Here is a 27,238-nt window from a genome sequence, read left to right on the forward strand (position 1 = left end):
AGTGTGTTTCACACTAAGAGAATCTTAATCAATAAACAAACTTTCTTTGTGCTTAGTGATTCTTGCATGACTTGTTAGCTATTGCGTTTCAATTCTAGTGAGCTTCTTAAGAATGCGCTTTAATGAAAGAGTGCGTTTCACCGCATTAAATAACTTAAGGAAAGTAATAAGGACAATTTTGATGTATTCATGGTTGTTCTTGTTTGTTGTCAATCACATTTCAATTAAATCTTTATAAATTTTTTTTTTCTAAGTATTGGATGTAAATGGTGGTGGATTGATAGTGCCTTTAAATTATTAATCTCATTGATCATATCTGTACAAAATGATTCCAAAGTATCTTTCTTTGTTCTTTACATTTTTAAGATTTAAAATCTCAGAAGATTTTTCAAAAAGAATTAAAATTGTTGATAGGCCATCTGACCCATCTGAGACCCATAAGTAACAGCCATATCATATCAGATAAAATTCAAAATCAACAATGGTACGTGGAGAATGATCAAGGCGAATAAGCAGTGAGTAAACTTTCAAGTTTAATGAAATGGTTGGAGCTCTCCAGATTTCGAATGATAAAGGCAAACAATGATAAGTTCTACGAGTCCGGCAGTAGAGAGCAAAATGTTGGGCACCTTGCAAAAATATCAAACATACAATTATAGTAAGAATGCGCGTTAAAGTCTTAAACATTCAAAACTACAATAAACATTTTGGACTTTGGAAGCAGAACGTTTGTTTTCCTTTCCTTGTTTTTCGTTAATCCTTGGTTAGTTTAGTTTAATTTTGTTTTACTTTGGTTTCTAACATTTTTCTATGTCTTGTTTTTGTAGGTTTCAACTTGAAAACTAAGTGTCCCTCTCAATCCTCGGCTTTGAACCATCACTACTTCCGGATGATACTACAACTATGCAAGAGTGTATAAATTGAACGCTTACTCTGATTGTATCAGCGGCAGAATTCCATTTCCATTAGGTGCATTGCCAACTACATTAGAAATTTTGCAAATTACTGTACTATGCAACAGTTGTTCTCCTCTCCTCTTCTTAAGAATTGTTATGGTTCCATAGCATATTCTATCATCTTCCATCGTGTTGGAGGAGAATTAACTCTTCGAACTCCTCCAGTATGGTAAGTAAATTTCTTTCTCCAGCCAATTATCCCTCCATCCTCATATCTAATCTTTCTCCTCCCTCGATTTTCTCCCATCCACCATCCTTTTCTTGCCAGCTGGCTATTAAAAAATATAGCCACAATGGAATGTTTGGGATTGTCTCTTTTCCCATGATAGTGTGCCATAGAAGTGTAAATAGGGAAGGAGAATTCAAGATAATTATGAACCCCAAATTGCACATGTAACTATTTTGGGGAATGACTACGAAAATCAGCATAATTAACATTCGCAACTAAGTGAGATGCTTTGTGGGTTTGAACCCACCGGCGTAAGAAACAATCAACCAATTGTTGATCTGAGATAATCTATCTGTCCCAATCTAATCAAATTGAGTAGAGCCTCACGGTTTAGGGGTGGGCATATGTTGGGGCGGGTCGGTTTGAGGCCCAAACCGATCTTGACCCGAAATTGTCGGTTGTGGACTTTTTAAAATCGAAACCGGATTTATGAAGTAATGGACCGAATCTTCGGTTGGGCTGAAAAATCGGGTCGGCCATGTACGGTTTCGGGTTGGGCCGCTTTAGAGTTTTTGTCCCATTTTTGAGGCCAAATTCTTTAATGTTTCAGTTTACCTGCTTTTCTAGGACTGTTTTTTGGGTCAAGGCCCAATTTTAAACCTTTGTTCAACACTTGAACTTTCAAAACAAAAATCAAACATCCAAAACGCAAGCTAATCAAACTAATAAACTATCAAATACTCAAAAGTGCAGCAAACTGTGAAGACTAAAAGTGTAGCATTACTTAATTACAGACCAATAAAAGTCCATCACCATCAGTTTCAGTCCTAATAAAAGTCCATCACCAACAACAAATTATAAAAGTCTTTGATTTAAGCAAATAAAAATGCAGCAACTTCAAGTCTGCAACAAGCAGCTCCTTTCACCCATCGTATAGTCTCTTCGGGTAGCTCACCAACATTTGTTACACTAGAATCTGCATCATATCCACAATATCCCAAATTTGAAGTTTTCAACAAAATCATAAACACGCAAAATGAAACAAAACAAATTTTTTTACCTGCTTCTGATACGCTAAAAACAAGCGCTCAACTTAACCCTGCAAGATGTAGTCGTTAGCAATATAGAGTAAGTATGGATCGTTCAAGCCGGGGATTGAGGGTAACTATTTAATCACAAAGAAAATTAAAAATAAACTAATCTAAACTAATCAAAGAACACAAATCAAACAACCAAAGAAACTAACTAAAAGAAAAGAAAACAAATGTAGAATAAGGAGAAGGAGAGGAGGAGAAACGAAAAAGAAAAAGAAAATAAATGTTTTGGGGTTTTGTTTTTAGGTTTTACTAAAATAAGAGGAAAACAAAAAAAAAACAATTTCGATTTTAAGTTTGAGAGAAATAAGATGGAGAAAACGTTAGAGACTCGGAAATCCACCACCAATTACTTTCGAACAATGTTAAGTTAACCTAGTTTCAATTACTAAGGTGTGAACAGAAATCAACCAAGAAACAAGTCGGAGCAGATCATGTCCCTTATTAATGTTTCCCTAATTACTTAGTCTATGTGAACGCACAATAGCTAAGCCTATCAAACATGCAATCAAGGTATAGAACGCTATCCTATCAACAACACATATAGTGTCAACATATTTGAAGCATTAAGATCTCATGGAAACGATTGATTATAGAGTTGCAGTCTAGTGTGGAACGCCTACCTAGCATGCTCTTCTAGTTGTTTAAAACATCAACTTTTGTTCAAAGCCTTGCATACTTGTGGATTAGAAAACAAGACGATTAGGTGAATTATTTTCTAAACCTCGCTCCAATTACATGCATAAATCCTATGTTCGCGACCATAAAACACACACACATAAAAGTTTTCAATCAAGCGGAAATAAACAACCAATTCACACCAAAGATCAAGAAACTAGATTTAACCAAACATATGTTCTACATAATTGGGGCTTCAAACCTTGCCCCTAACAAAAGGTAACTAGCCACACATCGTTTTAAAAACCAAAATACAACAAATAGAGAAAAAGAAGAAAAATATGGTGGCGGATGAATGAGAAAGAGAGATAGAAGAGAAGGTGAAAGGCGTGGTCGTCTTCAACGTGTGAAGAAGCTCAATATATATAGGAGAAGTTCAGCCCTAGTTTCCTTCTTCAACAATGCTTTTAAAACCTTCCCTTGTTGCTTGAGGATTACTCTACTTGGTGCATAATTAAATGATTTTCAAGCCTTAATAATCTTCCCAAAATCTTGAGGAATCATTCTAGGACTCTCCTTCATATTTACAGCAGCAATAACCTTCCAAAAATGCCCTGGAAATCCGTCCAAAGAAGAATCTCGGCCAAAATGGCCTGTTTTGACTAGGATTCAATTTCTGTCTCTGAAGCTTCCTTCTTGGACAAGGAACGACTTCGTCTTGACAAGTTTCCACTCCCACGTGCTCTATGACATCTTATATTCTATATTGATCAACAACCTTCTGGAAGAACTCCAAGAAAATAGCCGGAAAAGATCTCCCAAAAAGCTTCGTGAAAAGCTGACAGTTTCTGCCTTATCGGGAAGCATACTTCGACTTTGATTTCCTACTGCCTCGTTGATGATTCTGACCAGTTCTTTGGCTCTTGTTGAAGTATAACATCATGTATTTAAGGTTCTCTAGTCCTTTATTCATAGATGCAGCTGTAAGGATGCAAGAATTTCTCCTCAAAACCGTTCCCAGAAAGCTGATTCTGCAACTGCAGTTTTCTGCTTTGCAGCAACTGTTTTGCAGAACGATTTCCGTGGACTTTCCTTGTAATTTCAAGCCAAAAGGTTGATCAATTTTGGTCCTTTGCATCATTACTTCATGTTTCATGGCTTCGTTTCTCCCTTTCAACTCTTATTTCTCTTGAATTACTCCACGAACTACCTAAAAAGAAAACGAAGTTAAAACTGACTTTTTAAAGGAATTAACTAAGAAAAGTGTAAGGGATTTCACACTATATTCGTCGCATTTATGCTCCTATCAGCTTCCATCTTTTCCAGCTTCTCATACTGCTCCATTTCGTCCCTTATAGGCTCCTTGAACAATGGCTTGCTTGTAGCCCTTAACCAGTCACTTGAACAAACAAGCGCCTCAACCATTTTCGGGGTCAAACTTGCCCTAAATGGATCCAGAATCCTCTTTCCAAGACTGAAGGCGCTTTCACTAGCGACTGTTGATGCAAGTACAACCATAACATCCCTTGCAATCTGCGACAGAATGGGAAATCTAGCACAATTCTCTTTCCAACAATCTAGCACTTGGAAGCTTGTATTTGAAGGGTCCTAAGATGGCTCCAGCAAGTATTTATCAACTTCATTCTTGATCTCGACGACATCCTTTTCCTGCCTAAGCTTCATGAACTTATTCATGCTTGCAGCATAGCTGTCCTCTTCAATCAAACTTGCATTTCCAACGTCAAACTTTGGTTGAGTTGCAGAAAAAGACGCTTGTGCTGCCTCCAGATCATTTTCTGCATACTCAAGGAAGAGGTGCAGAAACATGCTCTTCACTTCAGTCACCATCACATCCACCATGGACTTGTCTTGCTACGATTTTGGAAAAAAATATTCCAAGTACAGCAGCTTGTACCTACAAAACAGAAAATAATGTAAAACTCCTCTTGTCAACCAATACTGCAACTAATACTTGTCAACCAACTACTTTAAAGGTGGTGATGACAAAAACAGAAGCAATGGATTTTAGTGCAGCAATGACAAAAACAAAGAAGCAGTATTTTAGTACGAAACAGTTAGTTCAAGTGTAGCAATACCAACATAGCAGTAAAAAAGAAAAAAAGAACAAAAAAACAGAACCTTGGATCCAACACCACAGTTATCAAAAGAATCTTGTTCAACTCCTCAAGCCTCCCCCAATATTTGTCGAACTTCTTCTTCATTGAATTCCCAATGCTCGCAAGCAATGGATCATCCCCTTGTAAAAACAAAAATCGTGCAATTAGTTATATAGTTTTATAAAACTGAAATTTGACAACTACATAAACATAAAATTGACAAGTAACAAAACAGAAATAAAGGAAGTATTTTACCTTTAATACACTTGTCCAACTCTCCTATGATGGTGCACATCCAAAGCAAAGGTTGGTTTGCAGTAACAACTTGTGTCCCTCTAAACTTGAGTGTTGCATCATAAAATATTTTCAAAAACTTGACCAGCCTTGCAGCCTTATCCCAATCAAGACCAACTGAAGGTCCATCTCTTTTCTTCCCACCAACCGTCTCACTGAAATAGGATTCAAACTGTGAATCCTCATCCTCCAACCTTGGAAAAGCTTTCCGGTACTTTATAGCTATGTTTAGCATGAAATAAGTCAAGTTCCATCTAGTGCGCACATCTAAAGGCACTATCCCACCCTTGTGGTCAATTTTTTCTTGAGTTGCACACTTTCGGAACTTTTCCAATCTAGTTGAACTTGACCTAATGTACTTCACGCAGTTCTGAATCCCATCAATTGAGGAATCCAGCTCCTCCATTCCATCCTTAACAATTAAGTTAAGGATGTGGCAGCAGCACCTCAGATGTAAAAACTGCCCCCTCAAGACTAGCTCTTTCCAATTTCCTATCTTTTCTCTCATGTAATCTCTAGCCACTTGATTAGGTGAAGCATTATCGATGACAATACAGAAAACTTTCTCTATTCCCCACCCAATTAAACAAGTCTCAATTAGCTGCCCTATTGTCTTGCCCATATGGTTTGGTATCACACAAAAATTAAGGATTCTTTTGTGCAAAACCCATTCATCATCAATAAAGTGAGCTGTGAGAACCATATAGTTGATATTTTGGACCGAAGTCCAAGTATTAGTGGTTAGGGACACTCTCTGACCATAAGTGGCTAAAATATTTTTGATCCTAGTCTTTTCCGATTGATAGAGATCCCAGATATCTCTAGCAATTGACCTACGGGACAACAGCTTAAATTGTGGCTGACAACTCTTCATGAAATCAATGAATCCCTGCCCTTCAACAAAGCTAAAGGGCAGTTCATCCCTAATTACCATCCTAGCACAAGCTAGCCTCGCCACATCATTGTCAAAACATCTTGCAACTAACTTCCTCCCATTATCTACCGAATCAAACACTAAATTTTTCTGCTTTTTAGCGGGAATGTAAATGGGACACTTCTTACACTGATATAGCATATGATTTTTCATCGAGCTCGTGCCGTTGAACTTTGTGTGGCATAAGTAAGTCTGCGGACAGTAGTTGCATTTGGCCTTCGGCTTTGCCAACTTTGAACCATCAGGATTCATCAGCTGCGTGAAGTTCTCCCATACCATGCTTTTGTTCTTCCTTTTCGTAGCAGACTGAACCTGAGCCCCATCTGAAGAAGGGGTTGCAGCTCCAGCAGGAGGTGGAAGTGCAGGGGGAAGTCGGGGAACCGTGGCACTAGATGCAGGGGTATCAGCAGTAGTAGTGCCAATGCTGCTCCCAGTGACCTCAGTCCCGACGACCGGTGGTTGACCCAGAATTGATTTATTTGATTCATCCATCATCTACATCAACAGTTTTTTTTTAAAAAAAAAAAAACGTTGAATGTCAGTTCCAAATCAAAGTCACAAAATAAAGAAGGTTAAACAGAGAAGATTAAACAGATATGAACAATATAACAAAAACACTTAAAGCTTTGGTTAAGCGGATCAAATCTTCTAAATAACTAAATAAGTGAAAACACACAGATATGAACAATCAAAATGGAGAAGTATCACCATATATCTGATCAATGCAGGTTTTATAATTTGTAGTAGCAATAGAATCCATATACATGAAAACACACAGATAACTAGATAAGTGTTCGAAAATTAAAGTGGAAAGAGAGGGAGAGTTGAGGGTGATAGCCTACCCGATCTGGAAGAGAGAGAGAGTTGAGGGTGATAGCTAACCTGATCTGGAAGAGAGGGAGAGTTGAGGGTGATAGACTAATAGCCGACCCGATCTGGAAGAGAGGGAGAGTTGAGGGTGATAGCCGACGTTCGACGTTCGACGAGAGAGACTGAGAGAGGGTGAGCCGTCGGTCAAGGTTGATCGATCAGCGGCAGACAGAGTGAGAGTGGGACTGTGAGAGTCTGAGAGAGAGGCGCTGAGGGAGTAGATCTGAAATGATTCAAACAAGTCGATATATGGTTTGATAGTCTTAGGGTTTTCTAAAGGTGTGATCGGGTGTGAGTTGGTCTACACAAGTTCTGTGTTCCACAAATAATCTGAAGACAGATATAAAAAATAATTATTTAAAATTCGGTTTGGTCCGGTTTTTACCGATCGGTCCAGGATATAAAACGTAATCCGACCCGGTTTATGTCCGGTTCTACAATTTTTCAGTCACAATGTAATCGGTTCGGTGGTTATCGAACCGAAAAAACCCGTCCGGTTCGGCCGGTTTTCTGCCTCACTTTTGTTTTTTGTCCACCCCTATCACAGTTCTCAGATCGATTTTGATAAACTGGTATATGATCCATACTGCTAATTAGAATAAAATTATCTATCAATTCAATAAAAGCTGCTTAATAAAATTTTCAAACAAATTTCCTATCAGAGAGATTTGTTATGACTAACCAGAGTGAAAAAGAGCTTGGAGATGGAGTTGGAGCACCCAAATGACCGGAACAGAACCGGGGGGGATTGTTTGGGTGTAGAGTGACGTAGATGGTGGTTTTGTTTAGTGGTGGGCTTTGAATTTGTTGATTCTTTGATACGAAGATATCAAAAGTTGGAGACTGTGGGATGATTTCGAAATTTGGTGAAATGGACCAATTTTGAATTATGAAAAGATTTGGGACCTTCAAACACATGATTTGGCAAAAAATAATTATCATTTCAATGAAAATGAAGACCTGAAAAAAGAGAAAATATGAATTTTAATAAGAATAGAAGAAGTGAAGAAAAAATAATTATTTTTTTTCTATGGGAAAAAATAGTTATCATTTCGAAAAACCAACGCCGTGTTAGCCAAATAGCCACCATCGAGTATAAAGGCCAAGTTATAGTATAAGGATTATGAATAGGGGATATCGTACCTAAGGGATTGGAAAACTCATTCTAGCTAGGGAAAACCTAAAGGGTAGATGAATATGCAAATGTACAAATCACAAAAAAGGGTTCACAAGTGAACCAAAGTTCATGGTGATTATATGCAAGGTGGAGTAGTGGTTTGATTTTGGTGTTGGAGATGGTTTGATTCAGAAATAACTAAATGAATACTTGAAATGTAAACTAGGCTAAGCTAAATAGAAGTAATGAAATGGATAAGAGTTGTGACTTAAGGTTTTCACCTCTCTCTTGCAAACAATGATGCTTATGTAGTGAATGAAGCCATTTTAATTAGCTAATTTCTCTCTTTGCATTACTCTCGGGTATGACAAGGGACATGCTCCTTTAATGATATTAAGCAACCCTTCTCGGGTGCAGTACTTAACTACTTAAGTCATGCATTTCAATCGATTAAGTATCTAATAATGCATTTACCTAAGTACATAAAGCTTAGAGATGAAGAGATTATGCAAACCAACCATACTTATCTCTAAGTGATAGTAGTTCACAACCTTAACATGCACATATGATATGCTATCATGCTTCAAACAACCAAGGTTAATCAAGTCCTAATTGTTTCTCATGTCATGGCAAATATTCATACCCAAATTGATTAAGTTTAAGCATAAACATTCAACTCTTGAACTAGTATGTTAAGGTGTTAATGAAAAGTGCATCAAACATAATATTTACATCAAAGTCATACAAGATTGGCTAGAGCTTTCAACCCTAGCCCCAACAAACTAACTACTCACTCATAATCAAATATATAAGCTTCAACATGTTTATGAACGTCAAACTAAAACGTAGGGATAGAGCAGTGACTAGTGATGATCAACTTCAGGATGGTGTAGATGAACTCATGAAAGCATTGACATGATGCTAATGGTGATCGTGATGATGATTCCTCAAGTGATGTTAGACTCTTCTCCTTCTTCTTCAAAGCTTGATGATGGAGTATGAAATATAAAGATGATCTAGTAGTCAAATGGTGGAGTGGTGAAGCTTTATGTATATGTATATGAAATGGAATGGGTAGATGAAATGATGAATTTGGTGGTGGAGGTAATGGAGGTTATGGATTGAAGGTGATGGTGATGGAGGTTTGTGGAGGAGATGCTAATGGATTGTGTAGAGAATAGAGAGAGAAGAAGATCTAATGGCTAAGTGTGGGTGATGCCTTCTTCCTCGAGAGAATATGTACTTAAATAGATGGAGAGAAAGGTGTGATATGGTGTTGAAAAGCAAGGAAAAATGGCATGTGAGTGATAGTGTAAGTTGGAGTAGGAAATGATAAGTGAGGGATGGTGATTAAGTCTAAACCATGATAGATATTGAAGTGTTGATGATGATGGACTTTTGGGTAATAGGGAATGTTTGGTTGAATTGGAACTAAAAGGTTTTGGAATTTGGTTAAGATAGAATGATGGTGAATGGATGTAATGAAATAGATGTTATGGCACTCATCCTCCTTGCTCCTCCATGAATGTGGCCGAAAAATACATGGCACTATTGTGAGTGGTGGTGCATGGAAAATTTGCCGGAATTTCACTTTTTTCTCCTCTTGTCAAGATTTTCTACAAAACATGGAATTTGATTAGTCAACATTAAATTGGATTTTAGAACAAGTAATTTCCATGTTTTAGGGCACAAATATGTATATGAATTATGATCCAACACACCTCCATTTTCTGTGATGATTAGTCCATCTGATTCTACTAGGCTAGGTCAGTGCGCTCAGTCTATGATCTGGATGAGACAAAATGATAGGCTCAAAGCAAGCACTCAATTTAAACCCTCTTGTGTAGTTGTAGTATCATTCAAAAATAGGGATTATTCAAAGCTAGGGATTGAGAGAGATACTTCAATTGACACTTCAATTTCACGTTGGTACCTACAAAACAAAGAAAATTAAAAACATCAGCCTTAAAAAGAAAAGAAAATAAAACAAAGTAAAAATGGGGGTTTTGAAATTTGAAACCTAAAAAACAATGAAAATACTTATAGAATTGTTTTATGAGTTATGAACAATGAGATGAACAAGTTAAGGAATGCAACATTTAGAAAAAAGAATTTAGAAACATTCAATTAACATGTGATTGACAACAAACAAGAACAACAATGAAACGCATTGAAATTTTCATATTACTTTTCTTAAGTTATTCAACGCCATAAAATGTATATTTCTTTAAAAGCAGTTCTAAGTAGGCTCACTAGCATTGAAACACATTACTAACAAGTCGTGCAAGAATCATCAAGCACAAAGAAAGTTTGTTCATTGATTAAAGTTCTCTTAATTTAAAATGGAATACATAAGAAAATCGTTAAGTAAATTTCGACTACACCTTTGTTTAAAGTGGTTACTACTTCGTGGGGAAAAGAAACAAAGAAATTATGTGAATTATCTCTTTAACCCTAGCTCTAATTACATGCAAATTAATCTAAGTGTCGACCTAGAGAAAATCAACATGCAAAAGTAGTTTTATATGAACCAATTCGAAATTTACCAATCACAAAATCAATCAAACAGTTTCTAAGTTAAAACATTATAAGCATGCACATAAAAGGGGCTTTATAATGACATTCCTAACTAATTGAGAGCTATCTACACATAGTTTTGAAAACAACAAACATAATATAGTATAATAAAAATAGAGAAAAGGAAAAAGAAGAAGAAGATGGTGGTGGATGAACAAGAGAGAGAGATAGAAGAGAAGGTGAAGGGTGTAGTGTTTTCTTACAATGTGAATTATTTATTTATTGAGATTTTCCCCACAAATCCTTCTCTCAACCAACTTGAGTCTTCAATCCTTTTACGTAAGGAAATTCTAGTCCATATTGGCTTTGAATAAGTCTTTAACGTCTAGAACATGTTTCTAGGTCCTTCTTGAGCTCTCCTTGTGCGTTATGGTTTTCTAATCCAAGTTGTAGAAGAAGTCAAATCCAAATTGACTTTGTAAATGTCCTCCACAAAACTCTCCTAAATTTTAGGAAGAAAATTCTGATTTTCAGTAACCCAAGTCATTCAAATTTGCAGGGCTGCCATTCATAGCTCACACGAAACTAGAAAACCAAACTTTAGGATTCTAGAACTTATAAGCTAGGGACGCTAAATGATCTGCAAGGAAATTTGCTTCTTTAAAGCTATGTCTAAAGATTATTGCTTGAAATTGTTGAGCTGAAAGTCTAATATCTCACACGAGAAGGCATATGATCCAAGGTACTGAATAATTACCCAAAATACAGTTAATTAACAGCTTAGAATCTCTTTCCACAATGATATGAGAAACCTGTTGGAGAGCTGCAGTATGAAGACCTTCTCTTAAAGCAGTGGCTTGAAGAACTAAAATGTTCGTAGATCCAATAATTCTGTATGAAGCAAGAATAGGGTGACCATCGTGGTTGCCAATTGATCCTACATGCTCTAGACAACTTAGGACACAGATTACTAGGATTAGTTTTTGAGTAAAACTAATCTAAAATAAAGGTGTCATAACTTACTTAATTAGGATGAGATTTAAGTTATGGTTCTTGATCTATCTAATTCTTGTTCATTATTTTATATAATTATATCTACATGATTTTGTGAAGTGATCATATGCCTTTTATGTTTATACCTACAATAAGTACTATGACGAAGTAAAAACCTTGTATCTTAAAATAACATCTTTCCAAATTGATCAACAACTGTAATGTACATTTTTCTTAGTATTTAAGTGTTACACCACTTTATGAATATATTATAAGGCTGCCCCTTGGTCTCTAATTTATAGCAATAAAAAAGAATAGTAAAAGCATAAATCATCATCATGGATATAATTTCAAGCACTAACTTCCAACCAAGAATCGAAGAGTGTTAACTATGAAATTTTCTAGAGAAATGTATTAATTATCTCAATCAAGATATGAAGAAGACATAGTCAAATTAATATAAAAGTGTGCCTAACTTTGGACTTTTGACTACTTTTTCAACCAATAGACATATATAGGGAGGATCAAGAAATGACGTCCTTAAACTCTTAAAATGAGGATGTTTTTATTTTTAGCATGTATTTTAATAATCACCATTCATTCTCTAGTTAATTACCTACACATATGAATCCTACAAAAAATTAGCCAAATCAGAAAATGTTTAACAATTTGGTTAGCACAATGTTCATTTTAATTTTATCTAACGGACTACATTTGTTTACACATTTTTGAGTGACCAAATGATTATGGATTTGGTTGTTTTTTTGTAGATACAATTCTTGTATATGAATCTAAAGGATCAATGGTTGAAATCATTGAATTAGATCATATACTAGTGTAAAATAGTAAAAATCCTCAAATTATTAAAGTAAGGATATCCTCTCTTGATCTTTCCTCTATATATATATATTGGAAGTATTGGATGAATTTATAAATTTGATTGGGATTGGGAATATGACTTGTATAGTTCACGTGTAAGGAAGTTTTCCAAATAAACGTATTATCTCGACCAAGATATGAACAAGACATAATCAAATTAATATAAAAGTGTGCCTAACTTTGGACTTTTGACTACTTTTTCAACAAATAGACCCTTGTTAAAACCTCTTCTAGTGAGGGATCCTTTTTTTTTTTTGGTCATTTTAAGGGATCGCTTATTAGGCCAATTTTTGAATCATATATGAGCATCTTGACTGTTCAGTTTTTAGGTCTATATGAGTATATCACTTACGAAAATTTTCAGCCAAATTAATTATCGGTAAGGTATTCAAAACTGTGATTTACAATTACAGACATGAGCGGTTCAGGCTGGACAGATTTGGTTCGTCCGTTGATTTGATTTAGTTCGATACCTTAATAATCATCGATTTGGTTGAAAATTTGCAGATATGATCTATTCAAGGAGTCCTAAGAAATGAACGATCGAGATACCGATATGTGATCGAAAAATGAATTCCATAAAGGATCTCTTAGTGGAATGGCTATATACTGTGTGTGTGTGTGTAGAGAGAGAGAGAGAGAGAGAGAGAGAGGACGCTTTTAGCAATATATTTTGTGTGTGGCTATTTTAAAGGATCTCTTGTGGGCTCTTATATATGACAAATATTTACGTCACAATGAAATTTGAAAGTTATACTTCACTTGATATTTTTTTTTTGGAGTTATTTGCATGGCATCTAAAATACAAAGTGATAATACTGCGTCGTAAAGTTCTCATTATAATTTGGGTGGATATTCAGTATTCTTTTCCGGAAAATTAAATTTATTTAATAGCTTACGAAAAATATATTGATCATCAAATACGTACAGAAAATTCTATGTTGTATCTATAATATATGTATCTTGTTAAAGTCATGTTGACACTGAAGAGAGTACACTATACTACGAAAGGGAGAAAGCCCAATATTTGACCCTAGCATAAGGGAGGAAAATAAAAGCTTACATTCAAGAAAAAAGAAGGACAAAGACACATTTTGCAATCGAGGAATTGTGTAGCTGCATTTCAAGGTGATGCAGTCATAAAGTATTAGTCTAAAAAATTTGAAAACCTTATATTAAACTCTAATAAGATCCCCCAAATATCTTAGGACTATCGCCATCTCTTGGCAAATATATATTTACTACCCATTTCGGTGAACCCTCCATCAACTTTCTTTACTAATTATATCCCAGATCAACGTGCTTGTAGAACTCAACAACAATAACAAGCAATCAAGATCATTTTTAGAAGATTATAAACACATATACTAACAAAGTCCTACATACATAAATAAATGGAAGACGATGAGTTTGTTGTTCAAGGTTTACCTAACAAGTTCATAGCAATCATTGTAACAGTAAGTGAAAGCAAACAACAAAAGAAATGATATTCTCTTCTTCTCTGATTTCAAGCTCCTTCTAATGGGTTAGATCGAACTTGATGTTTTGTTGCAAAGAAAGCATGGATCAAAATACACACAATGGACTCCTAATTATGAGAGATATACATATGCTCAGTAGGTAACTACATAAATTATTACCTATCGGACAATTTTTAGGTTCACATCTAGGGTGAACGAGCATATTCACCCCCATTATCGATTAACATATTTTTACTTAATAAATTTATAATCCAACAGTCTATATCCTAAATTATTTTTTAAAGATCATCTCTGTAAAAAATCAATCAAATCTGAAATCGTTTAGTTATCTAATTGAATCAAACAAATGGATGGTTCTAACAATACTTACTACTACTATGATGAACTGTCCATGTATTCCATAGAAATGAATAACTAAAAGGTCTTCAATTTGATTGATTTTTTACATAGCCAATTTTTGTATTACATTACACAACATGAATGGTTGGATTAGAAAATTATGAAGTTATTATGTGTTAATTGCAAGAGAGTTCACCCTCATTCACCCTAAGGGTGAACTTAAGAGTTGTTCCTATCTATATTATCATGAGTTTAATGAAATATCATTTACCATAATTGAAGATGGTGATAAGTCCATATATTCTTACACTGCTCACTTTGCCAATTATAATGCTTGGCTAAGTAGAATATGTTCAAACAATACGTTTTTCCTTTTTGAGGTTACTGTAACACTCGTACTTGAATTAAAACCGTTTGATATTGCCAGTCTAGCTAGCTTTGTCTGAAATCATGCAGTTGCTCTCACCAACAACTATGTACAAGGCTTAGCTAGCTGCTATAAAAAAAACTTTTCGATTATTAAGCGCCCAAATAATATTTGTGAACTAATGGTGGACATGAACAAGTCCAAAGTTAGACAAGAGCGACAAGTACAATGCTTAATCATGGTTATATATGATCATTTCATTTAAAAAAAATGAAAAAAAGACACAAAACCAAGCCCTTTATTGTTGTCATATTACACTGAAGACTTCTTTTTCATTGCCATGCATAAATTAGCAATTGTAAACACTAAATGGAACAAGATAGATATTTGAGAATAATCAACACCAGTATTGCTAACGCAGTGTAAACCTCACCATTGAGGAAACTTCACTGCGATGCGTTTTATGTAGCCCACACACAAAGATAATCCATTATGAAATCAAGTTCTTACAACTCACAAGTTGTGGTATTCAACACAACCACTTTACAAGCATCACAGCTAACTTGTCTACAACTTGAACACCCTATTCTACACAAGAATAACACAGCCTGTTGTAGTTATCAAGAACTAGAACATCGAATCTTCTTGTGGAATCAATGCCTCACTGATCTTGAAGAATATGTATGAAATGGATGTAGTGAGCATTCACAATAAACACGATCAATGAGAGTTTTTAAAAAACCAGTTTGCAAGAATTATGTCTCATACCAATAACAAAACCTTAATACCCAAAAACTCTACCTTCGAAGTCAGTTTTAAACCCTTTTATATAGAAGCAAGACTCCCCCTCAATTGAGGAAAATTCTACAATGTGTTAACGTATGACATGCATACAATTGCCTTAAAAGTGGTCAAATGAGTCATCAAAATAGTAATATTAGTCCTCAAAGTATTAACATGAGTTCTTAAAGTGGTAAATTTTCTTAGTTACCTCATGAGTCCTTAAAATAGTAATATTAGTCCTCAAAATGGTAACATGAGTCCTTAAAGTGGTAAATTTTCTTAGTTTACCATATGAGTCCTGAAAATAGTAATGTTAGTTCTCAAAGTGATAACATATATGAGTCCTTAGAGGGGTAAAAATAGTTGATGTATGAGAAATATTAACATACCATAGCTTTACCCCTCAATTGAATCTCTTTTTAACACAAAACAAGATAAACAAGGAAAGGTTTTAAAACTGATTTTGATATGCAATCAAATCTTCCTAACTGTAAGTAACCAAGATCTTTATCTGATATGCATTTTGAAAACATTGTAATTCAAATAAGAATTTCAGATCAAATAAAGGATATGCACATCCATTTAGAATCATGCAAATGATATGAAATGAAACTCACCTTTATCTAGAGATCAGTGAGTATGATTCTCCTTGATTTCCTCTTGGTGATCTGATTCTGCAATCTTCTTCTATTTCCTTGAGCCACCGGAAAAGTAGGAGAAATACTCTCCTAATTCTTTGCAACCTCTAATCTCCTAGTGGCCTTGGGAAAGTATGTGTTGAATGGTAATAGCCTAATATACTTACAATCTCCCCCTTTGGGCATTCCCATTCAACACATAATTTTTTCATCTTTTGTCTTGCAGATTAGTCTTCACAAAAAAAATACTAAGCATGATCACTTCAACAGATGTACCTAGAAGTTTCACTTGGATCAAAGGAATCAGTTTCCATCCTTTGCCAGATCCAAGTAAAAATAAAACCCAAAATAACGACGATACAAAATAAGCATCCACAGCAGTTTGTGCTTATGCACTTACACACCAAAATAAAATTGTCCAAAGAAAAATAAAATGCATAATAAAAAGAAGAAAAATTAAAAGTTTTCACTTCTCCCCCTTTGAATGGGAAGGCTCTTCACTTCTCTTCCTTCAGCTTGGTGATCCGGTCATAGGTCTCCTCTTCAAGCCAATCATCGATGTCGTCATTGTCAACCTGGGCAGCCACCTCACGAGCAACCATGGTAGATGGTCCAGGGTCGCCACCGGTAAGGGCTCTAGGGGTTGGAGACGCCATGTTGGGTATAGCCTCCCGCCTAAGAAACCCAGGAGGTTGGCTTTGCATGTTCTGGACCTCCATAGCGAGGTTATTCAGTGTAGTGTGGCAGCGGATCAGCGAGAAGTTCATGTCGGCAACATAGTCGATCATGCAGGTGACCCTCCAATCAGTCACCATGATGCCATCACGAAGATGAGAGAGCATATCATTGATGGATGCTGCAATGCTCTCCAGAGTGACCGCAGGCCGAGAAGAGCGAGGAGGTAGAGGGATGGAGGATTCGCCTGCATGCAACCGAGCAGACTGATGAAGAAAAGGAGGGCTCCGGCTACGGTCACGAGACGGACGAGGATCCCCTAGATGAGTAACATCGGCAGGAGTAGCGGCCTAACAGCCTTCTTCTTTAAGAGAGAGAGGAGATTGGTGTTGGTTACCGCCAATGTGAGTAGTGAGCTTTGTGCGAACCATGATGAGAAGAAGAAGCGGTTAGGAGCTTGCACACTTAGACAAACCCTAGTGAAATCCGACAGAGATAAACAAGCTTTATATAACGTTCCGGTAGGGTTAGAGAAATATAAGGGACATGCCGGTTCAACAAAGCTTCTCCAAGAAGGAGAGAATTTATGACAAGTTAAGAGTCCAAGAATCACGCATGCAAAAGAATGCTCCTCCTAAATGTATGCTTAATCAATACGGAAATTAGATGTACACAAGTGTCAAACAAGGAGAGAGAGCTAGTGAATATAGACGCCATGACCTGCAATTTATCACACAATATATTTTGTATCACAGCCTTGAGACCCCTAATATTTTGTCACAACATCGAATGAGAAAATATAGCAAAGTTGTAGCATAGAGGGCACACATCAAGTAGGGGAAGGAACATATCTCAGAGAATCAACCATGATGTATTCTATTAACAAAGAGAAGTGACACTCATGGGTAGACCTTAATCAGGAAACCTGTGTCCAATGTGAGCATAACTAGTAGATGGAGCTTGGAAACATGTTTAGAGAAAGAGAGAAGAGGTGAAGTAAGGGATCTGAAGACTTGTACTTTTGCTCAAGAGATCTCCTAAAAGATGTAGGAAACATTGTTCCCACAGTGAGAGTGTAACTCAGCCATAAATTTTTATTTTGTCACATGGAAAAGCAAGAACTCATGTAGCGAGGCACCTCTCAGTAACTCCTAGACCAAATGGTCTTAGGGTACTAAACATAACAAGGATGCTCGATGGAGAGGGTCTCGAGCTGCTGCTTGTATTTTCACCATTTGAGTTCATAGGTCACCTAACCAACTCGTTTCTTACAAACCCTGGAAAGTTCACCACAACCAGGACCTGATTACTTTGAGAGAAGGTAAATAATTATTCATTCTCATTTTTTACAAATCCTAAAAAGTTCACCACAACTAGGACCTGATTACTTTGAGAAGAGGGACATGAAACACTTGAGCATTTGAGTTAGATCACCTGCTTCACCTATAAACTCTAAACAAGAAACAAGTAACATGCCACCACATACAGTTATAAGTGATAGTACAAAGAAAGTCTAACTGATTAAGGTGCTAACGAAAGTACACACGCAATGTCCAGAATAAGGCATGGCCATAAGAGATACAAACCGAAAAATATGTTCAATCCCCTAATGACAGTGGTCAAAGAACACTAAGTTCATAATTTTCTCACGAAAGGTTGGACAGATATTAGGATGCCTCAAAACTTTGAACATATCCCAAGTGCATTTCTCAAAAGTTCAAACCTAGTAGTATCAAGGGGCTTTGTAAATAGATCAGCTAACTGACTGTCAGTGGGCACAAAACTTAGCTCCAGCATATTTTGTTCAACTAAATCTCTAATGAAGTGATATCGAAGATCAATGTGCTTAGTTCTAGAGTGTTGAATAGGATTTTTGGTGATGTTTATGGCACTAGTGTTGTCACAGAAAATGGACAACTTACCTTGGGAAAACTCATAATCCTTGAGTATTTGCTTCATCCAAAGCGTTTGAGTGCAACAGCTGCCAGTAACAACATATTCAACCTCAGCAGTGGATAGTGAAATGCAATTTTGTTTCTTGCTATGCCAAGCAACAAGATTGTTTCCAACAAAGAAACATCCCCCGGAGGTGCTTTTTCTATCCTTCAGATTTCCTCCCCATTCAGCATCTGAATATCCTACAACTTCCACGTTAGTGTCGAAAGTATAGAAAATACCACAGTGAACTGTACCTGAGACATATCAGATGATTCTCTTGACAGCTTCCAAGTGTGATTATTTGGGATTAGCTTGAAATCGAGCACACACTCCCACACTGTAAGAGATGTCAGGTTTGCTAGCAGTGAGATATAGTAAGCTTCCAATCATACTTCGATAGAGTGTGGGATTAGCTGATTTTCCTTCCTGGTCTTCGCTCAACGTGGTAGGGCTGCTCATTGGATTGTTTACCACCTTCTTTGATTCAAGACCAAATTTCTTGGTCAGATTCTTAGCATATTTGGTTTGAGAGAGAAATAGACGTGTATCAAGCTGCTTTACTTGCAATCCAAGGAAAAAGGTTAGTTCACCATACATACTCATTTCAAATTCACTTTCCATGACTGATTGAAATTCTTTGACAAGATATTTAGATGTAGAACCAAAAATAATGTCATCAACATACACTTGGGCAATGATAATGCCATTTTTTGCATGTTTTACAAATAAAGTCTTATCAATTGATCCCCTAGTGTAACCTTTTTCCACAAGATGAGTGGAGAGCCTCTCATACTAGGCTCGAGGTGCCTGTTTTAACCTATACAAGGCTTTCTTGAGTCTATATACATGATCCAGGTTATGTGGATCTTTAAAACCGGGTGGTTGTTCCACATAAACCTCCTCCTGTAAGATCCCATTCAGGAAGGTAGTTTTGAAATCCATTTGAAATAACTTGAACCTGAGATGACAAGCTACAGACAAAAGTAATCTCACAGATTCTAATCTAGCCACTGGAGCATAAGTTTTATTAGCAAGTGTTAGAAGACACTTATTTGCATCTTTCTTGGTCCAGGCAGTTTTTCCTTTTGCAGTTTGCAAACTGTTCTTAGAAAACATCTCAGTTAGCTTATTAATAAGTTCCTTCTGTTCTCTAAGTTCACATTGGAATGACTCAACAGTACACTTTTCTTGAGATGCCTTTGAATTTAATAGCCTTTCATTACACCTAGGTCTGATATGTCCTAACTTACCACAGTGATGACAAGTAGGAATGAAAGTTTTAGAGTTTGTGTACCTGCATGTTTTGACTAGTGAAAGAGCCTGGGTCAACCTTTACCTATTGCGAGTGTTTTGGCTTTTCTTCCTTTTTGTTCTTAAGCATAGTGACATGATCATCAAGAGAAGCTTCTATCTTTTCTACAAGTGGTCTTGATGCTCTTACAAACTTGGTACTCTCAGAGTTCTTCCTAGTAGGTGTCATGAGGAGCTTTTCCTGACCCAAGTAACTTGGACATAGCTTCTGAGCTAATTTCAAACTTGGTGAATCTTTCTTGAGTTCATTTTAACTCATCTTGCAGGGACTCATTTTTTGTTAACAAATCTAGATTCAAAACTTGCTGTCCTCTAACTTCTAGTTCCAGCATCCTGATCTTGTTAAGACACTTAGTCTGTTCAGTCTTCCAAGTTAAAGAGTCTTGGTCACCTTGCAAGTCAGACACCTCATTAATGAGCTTGCTTCTTTCCTGTTCCCATATAGATTGTGAGTTTTCTAACACGAGCTCCATTTTCTCTTTTGCAGTCTTCAGAAATTTAATCTCCTTCTCCAAACTTAAGTTTCTAAGTAGTGTGGCCTTCGAAGCCTTGTAGAGTTGTTTGCAGCAGATATTTATCTCATAATCAGAAAAGGCCTCATCACTATCAGAATCAGACAAAAGCGATGATACAAAAGCCACATTTTCTACCTCTTGAGACTCACCATCACTCCATGTCGAAAGAAGGGACTTGTTGTTGTTATTATTGTGTTTCCTATTGCCACAATCAATAGAGATATGACCGTAGCCACCATATTCATAGCACTTAGTTTTCCCTAAATAAGTTCCCTTGAAGCCTCCTTTCCCACTCTTACCATTATAATCACTACTACTGCTACCCCCATTATGAGGGTTTTTCCTAGGAGCATTAGGATTCCCGGAAGAGTTGTTGCTTTTGAGAAACCTTTTAAATTCCTTTGTTAAAAGAGCAAGGTCTAGTGTTTCCTCTTCTTCTTCTACCTCTTTAACAGCCTTGAAAGCAACTCCCTTAGTTTTCTTCTCAGGTTTCAACCTCATTTCATAGGTCTTGAGATTCCCGATGAGCTCATCAAGAGGACAGACATCAATGTCAAAAGAGTCCTCAATGCTAGTGACCTTAGAATGGAATTTTTCAGGCAAGGCCCTAAGTATTTTCTTAACAAGTTTATCATCTTCAAATGGTGTTCCCAAACTTCGACATTGACTAGCAATTTTTAGAATTCTACCATGAAAGTCATCTACAGTTTCATCATCTCTCATAGCTATAGTTTCAAATTCATAGATTAGACTCTGCAATTTTTGAGCCCGTACCTTTTTGTTTCCTTCATAGGTAATCTGAAGCAGATCCCAAGCTTGCTTAGCAGTGTCACATTGACTGATCCGTAGCTTATCTCGTTCAGATAGAGCTGTGAATACGCTATTCTTGGCTTTAAAATCAGCTTGAAGATCATGGACCTCTTCTTCTGTCCAATCATTCCTTGGCTTTGGGATGGTTGTAGAAGATCCTTCACCTTTGCTTGAAACCATCGGTGTTTTCCAGCCATTTTCAACGATGTTCCATGCATGCTCATCTTGTGCAAAGAGATAAGATTTCATGTAAATCTTCCACTGCGTGTACTTCTCACAGCCGCCATCGAACCATGGAGGGTTGTTTACAGATCCTCCTACAGCCCTATCACGAGAGTGTTCTGATAAGAGCATATTTATGCGATGTTAATAGTGTTAATCTCCGTACTTTCTTTGTTAGTTTAGTATATTTTCCAGTTATTTACTTTGTTTATTTGTTTTATAGGTATCTTGGAGCAAAGAAGGAGAAAAGAAGTAAAAGAGGGATTGAAAGGCAAAATTGGTAAATCTGCCTGTGCAGATAAGTCAACTTCGACAGATCACTGAGACCAGCTCAGAACGATCCAGAGGATGATCTGTATATTGATGGAAAGCCTCAGATGTCTAGTTTCCATATCTTTTTACAGCTCATCAATATCATTTTTCTAGAGGAAGTTATGGCCGATTTAGTACAGCAAGGTCGGGCAGTCCGATAATCTGACACTTCGACGGAAATCCATGATTTGAGGCCTGAATTCCTTTTAGAAGCCCACCGACGAGTATTAACTGAATATCTCTGTTTATTAGAGATATATGACATATCTTTATGGGTGAAAATTATTAGGAATCTTAAAGGAGAAGCTACTTGATTCCTAAAAGGAAAAGAAGTGAAAATCTCCTAACCTAAGCAATTAATAAAAGGGGGATGTGATCAGTTTGGATGAAGAGGGCCGCACAAGAGAAAAAAAGAATGACATCTTCTGCCATCAACTAGCCGCCATCTCTTCCTTTTCCTTTCTTCTATTTTTTGTTTTGTTCATGACTATGTCTAGCTAAATACTTTTGTAGCTAGGGGCGATTTCAAAGCCCCAAACATGTTCAATTCATATTGATGATAATTCAGTTTTTGGTTTTCTATATTATCAATTGAGTGTTTGTTTCACCGTGTCTACAAGATGAATCTTTGCTTGTTTGTTTAGGTGCGCAACTAAATGAATAGGTTAGGGTTCTAATGCTAGGAGTAACACTAGATTCGTATATGTCGTGTGTTGGTTCCAATTGAGTAGCAAAATGTTTTCTTGAATTACATGTGACTCAAACCCTAGGTTTAGCAAGACTACAATGTACTTGTGACCCTAGATTTATCCAAACCCTTTTCTTACTTAATGATTTTGATATGTTAAACTTAGCGAGCTTGTGTGTAGGTTGCATAATCGGAAATAGATTAAGTGGTGAGCTTGTATTCACTTAACGAGGAACTAAGAAAGGGTAATGGGTTAATTCGAGCTTGTGAGTTAATTTCGGGTAAATTCAATTGAGAATTAAGATTCCATAACTGAGCTTTGATATGATTGAGTGTGTTTGGTGGTGGAGAATGAGTCCTTAGCTTTGTTTCTGTCAATAGTTTAAAGTTATAAAATCTGTTTCTGCTTTGTGATCTTTCTGTGTTTACTTTTACGTGAATTATTTCATATATCAAATCAACTCCGATTGTTCTGAAATTTTGTATACGTGTTAATAAATTTGTTTTTAGTGTCCTGTAAAATTTATAGAAAATTCCATCGAGTCTAGGTTAGTTAATTAATTTATTTTCGTTAACTGTTCAGTAGCATGTTTTAGAGTAGTCTGTGACATTTGTTTAGCAGTTTAGGAACAATCTTCAGCGGGTAAAGACCCTTGCTTGATCACTATATTACCAACGATGATATTTGAGTGCAAGGTTTAAGTTGTGCATCTTTTAGACGTATTAATTTTTGGCGCCGTGTCGCCGGGGATTGTTTTCCTTAATTGCTAATCTGTTTTCTTTTTTTTTGTTTTTCAATTTGTAATATACTAACTCAGTTTTTGTTTTGTTTTGTTTGCGGACTGCAATACCAAGGTTATTTCGAGAAATCTACTATAATGTGGGAGGATCCCAACTCAAGCATTTACAACAATGGTTGGACTAATGCTAACTCTTCATGGAATAATCAGGAAGCGTTCAACTCATGGCAGCCTTATCAAGTCCCTATGTATAATCCTTATCATCATGATATTGATTCATTCATGTGGCCGTCATACCAAGAGCAAGCACCAGTCCTCTTGGTTGATCCAATGAAGCCCTCCCTTGAGGCAATTGTACAAGCAGTTGCGAAAAGGGAGGAAGAATCATCAAGGAATATGGACAAAGCCGTGGAGAATATTGAGCGACATATCCAGCAAATTATTAATTCTTTGAACCAAGAAACAGAGGAGCGGAAAACACAATGTTGGGTTCAAGAGTCATATCATGAGGTGTTGACGAGTGAGGAAGAAGATTGGGCAGAAGCTAATGAGCCTTTGGAGGCCAAGGTACTTATGGAGTGCCCTCCTACACTTGCTACAACTTTAGGGCCGTCCCTTGAAGTCACAGCCTTACCTCAACCTCATAATGTATTCCATAAGTCAATTTTGGATGAGGATGAGGATACAGATTTGGATGAGCCCTATGAAAAGAAACTTGATGTTGGGACGTGTGAGGATTATGTGTCACACCATACAACCGAGCTTGAAGCATATGAAGATAGTGATATTAAAGAGTCCTTGACAAACGAGGAATTTTACATTAAAGAAAGTAAGGTTCAACTTCATGCGAATGAGTACCAAGTGCAGGAAGCAATCATCATAGCTCATAAAGATCAAGAATACAAGGATGACATGGAGGATTGCTTAGAAGAGAAGTCCAGCAAATCTCCTATAGATGGGCCTCTAATTCTATCACATGCCCGACCACCTGATCATTACTTGCCACATTCGAGCTTTACATTTGTTCCCTCTATACAAGAAACTCTTGAGTTTGTTGATCATGTGGAGATGGTGATAGTTGAATATCCCAATTCTGATAAGAAGATTCTTTTGGCCGTGCTTGAGGGACATAAGAAGAGAATGAGACAATGGAAAAAGAGAAAGAAAACGAGAAAGTTGAAATCCTACCTTTCCATTGTTACCAAGGAGCACAAGTTGCTTAAAAGGGATCACCTAGCATCTTTGAAAAAGGTCAAGCATCTCATGGAACCAAGACCAAAACCTCCTGATTACTCTTAAAGAATTGGCCCGGCTGTCAGGCTGAGGACGTTAAACCAAGCGCTTCTTGGGAGGCAACCCAATGAATGAAGGAGGAAAATTGCGGTATTTTTCTAAGGGATGTTTTCTTTATTCTTTTCTTCTCTTTCCTTGCTTCTTGTTTTGTTCGGTTTTATGTTTTTGTGTGTGTGTGCAGGTGTCATAGTTGAGAAAGATTTAGAGGAGTCACTTTTTATCAAACCAGTTTTTTTTTTTTTTCTGATGCCCAGATTTCAGTCCACTTTGAACAGCTATCGTTCACACCTCCTTTGGAACCAACAGACGTACCATATATGGATCAAAAGCCCCAGGTGTCTATTTTCTAATGGCTTTGGCAGATCCAAATTTCAAGTTTCACACCGTCTGCAGTTTCTAGTTGAGTACAGGAGGATTGGAACAGAAAAGCAGAAAACTGGGCATCAGAGCCACATAAACTGCAAAACAGTGGATACTTCCAGGAGTCCAGAGACAAAACTTATATGGATTTGAAGCCCCGGATGTCTACTTCACTCCTACCAAAGGGTTTCTGAATGTGACCCCTGTAGCTTCCTGTATTCAGGTTTGAATGGACGAAGGTCATTCTGTCAGCATTTAATTTGCCAATTTTCTGTAATTTTTTTGCTAACTTTGCAAGTCTCTAGTTCCTACATCCCTTGGAGTTGAAATTCGTGCCATATATGTATGGAAATCCCTGAATATGAACTTTCATCTCCAAGTGGAACCTTTGGATTCCAGTTATTACTGGATGAGCTATGAACCTCGGAAATAGGGCTGTTGCAAGGTTTTAGCTGAAATCAGTTTGTGAACAGTGATGTTTCCTAATGACTTTGAGCATTATTGGAGTATCTTTGGCGCATTTGGCATAGAGCTTGCCCTAGACATTCAAGGCTTATAGCCTTGAGGTTGATATCCAAAGATCATTAGCATTGGGAGGTCTACAAGAGGGAGCATTCTCTACTCTTCTTAACTACGTTTGTTTTTGTTGTGTTTTCTCTTTCCATCTATACTTAACTATATCATTGCATGATTATATCTAGATCAAACATTGAGGACAATGTTTAGTTTAAGTGTGGGGGGAAGGAATTTGAACTTTTTGTTATTTTTCATTCGAAAAAAAAGAAGAAAAAAAAAAGAGTCTAGTTCTTAGGTTTATTTTCTGTTGAGTCTTTAGGGTTCTTCCAAACTCTATGATGAGCATGAACTTTTTACGGATTTATATTTTGGTCACAAAAGGAATGCAAGCATGTGTTAGATTCTTGATTTCAAATAATTGTTAATAGATTTTGATGATTATTGTGCTTGATTTATATACATTGATGGTTGGATTAATGTAACACTTGAGAATTGATGGATGCATGCTATGCCATGTTAAACTTGATTTAAACCCTTGTGAGCTTTTGATCCTGTATATGTGCTATTTCTTTTCTGAGTGCTTAGTGTAGAATCATCTTATTTTCTTGACGAGGATTTTGCATGATCTCATCTCTTATTCATCTTGGTTGAGACTCGGATTCGACTTGCATATTTTATAAGGACAAATGCTAGAACTTGCCCCAAAGCCTCTTGAAGCGTATGGTTGAATTGCATGATGGATGGGAAGGGATAAAGGCACTAGGATTACCACCATAGCCAAATTAACCTGTGTCCCTTTTATGCACACAAGATGTGCAATCCCCTAGTTAACCCCCTAGAGCCTATATTAAGCCTTTTTGTTTCATTACCCATGAATTCCTTAACCTTAAGCTTAGTATAGATTTATCATTACCCTATCCTATGGAATTAGTGGAGCAAATGTTTTTAGAGATATATTTATGTTCGAGGTACTTTTGTAAGCAAGTGTGGGGGTAAGGCTTGTCCATAAAAAAAAAATATGTATGCCGAAAAAGAAAAAAATATGAAAAAAAGAAAAGAAAAGAAAAAGTATACGGCAAAAGAAAAGAAAAAGTGTATGGATTTTAGTCCCCCCTTTTGTGAATCAGGAGCTTATTTTGAATTGAAGGCCTGTTCAAGAAAATGTGGTCTTTGTCCTATTTCACGAGTGTTAAAAGAAGGTTTAGAATGAAGCAAAGGCCCAAGAAGATGACATCTGGCCTTGAAAAATTACTTGCTTCATGTTTGAAGATTGATTACCTTGAGGAGTTCGAAGATTCTTTTATCTCTTATGTTTTTCTGGTGCTCCACTAGGTTCTTTAGGATCTTTGAATTTTCCTTCCTTTTCTTTCTTTTAACCTGAACCCTTGACCCCATTACAACCCTGAATAAAGACCTTGTTGATTTTTGAAGTTGTGCATTCGATTTGTGGAGACTTGTGTGGAGGGGTGAGCATATGGTGTCACTGGCCTTTCGTCCGAGTCTTGGCGTTCCAATCATGGGATCATATGTAAAAAAAATTTCAGAAAAAGCCTTTCTTTCTTATTATTATATGTGAGCTATTTGTTTGTCTTATTACATCATTCCTCTCACATATAACTTGAGCGAAATATATGCTTATACATCAAGTCAGAAAATCATGAGTGAAAAGAAATTGAGAGCATCTTTGTGAGA

At 36.6% G+C, this 27,238-nt stretch overlaps 1 protein-coding gene across 1 annotated transcript; it reads right to left on the bottom strand.

Annotated features, from left to right (window-relative positions):
• Nucleotides 1–20,335: 20,335 nt before the first annotated feature.
• On the bottom strand, nucleotides 20,336–21,769 carry LOC112194422. The gene has a single exon (XM_024334663.1). The coding sequence runs from the start codon at nucleotides 21,767–21,769 to the stop codon at nucleotides 20,336–20,338; it is 1,434 nt and encodes a 477-aa protein (XP_024190431.1).
• Nucleotides 21,770–27,238: the final 5,469 nt, after the last annotated feature.

Source organism: Rosa chinensis, chromosome 3, assembly GCF_002994745.2.
Source record: "Rosa chinensis cultivar Old Blush chromosome 3, RchiOBHm-V2, whole genome shotgun sequence".
Lineage (NCBI taxonomy): Eukaryota > Viridiplantae > Streptophyta > Magnoliopsida > Rosales > Rosaceae > Rosa > Rosa chinensis.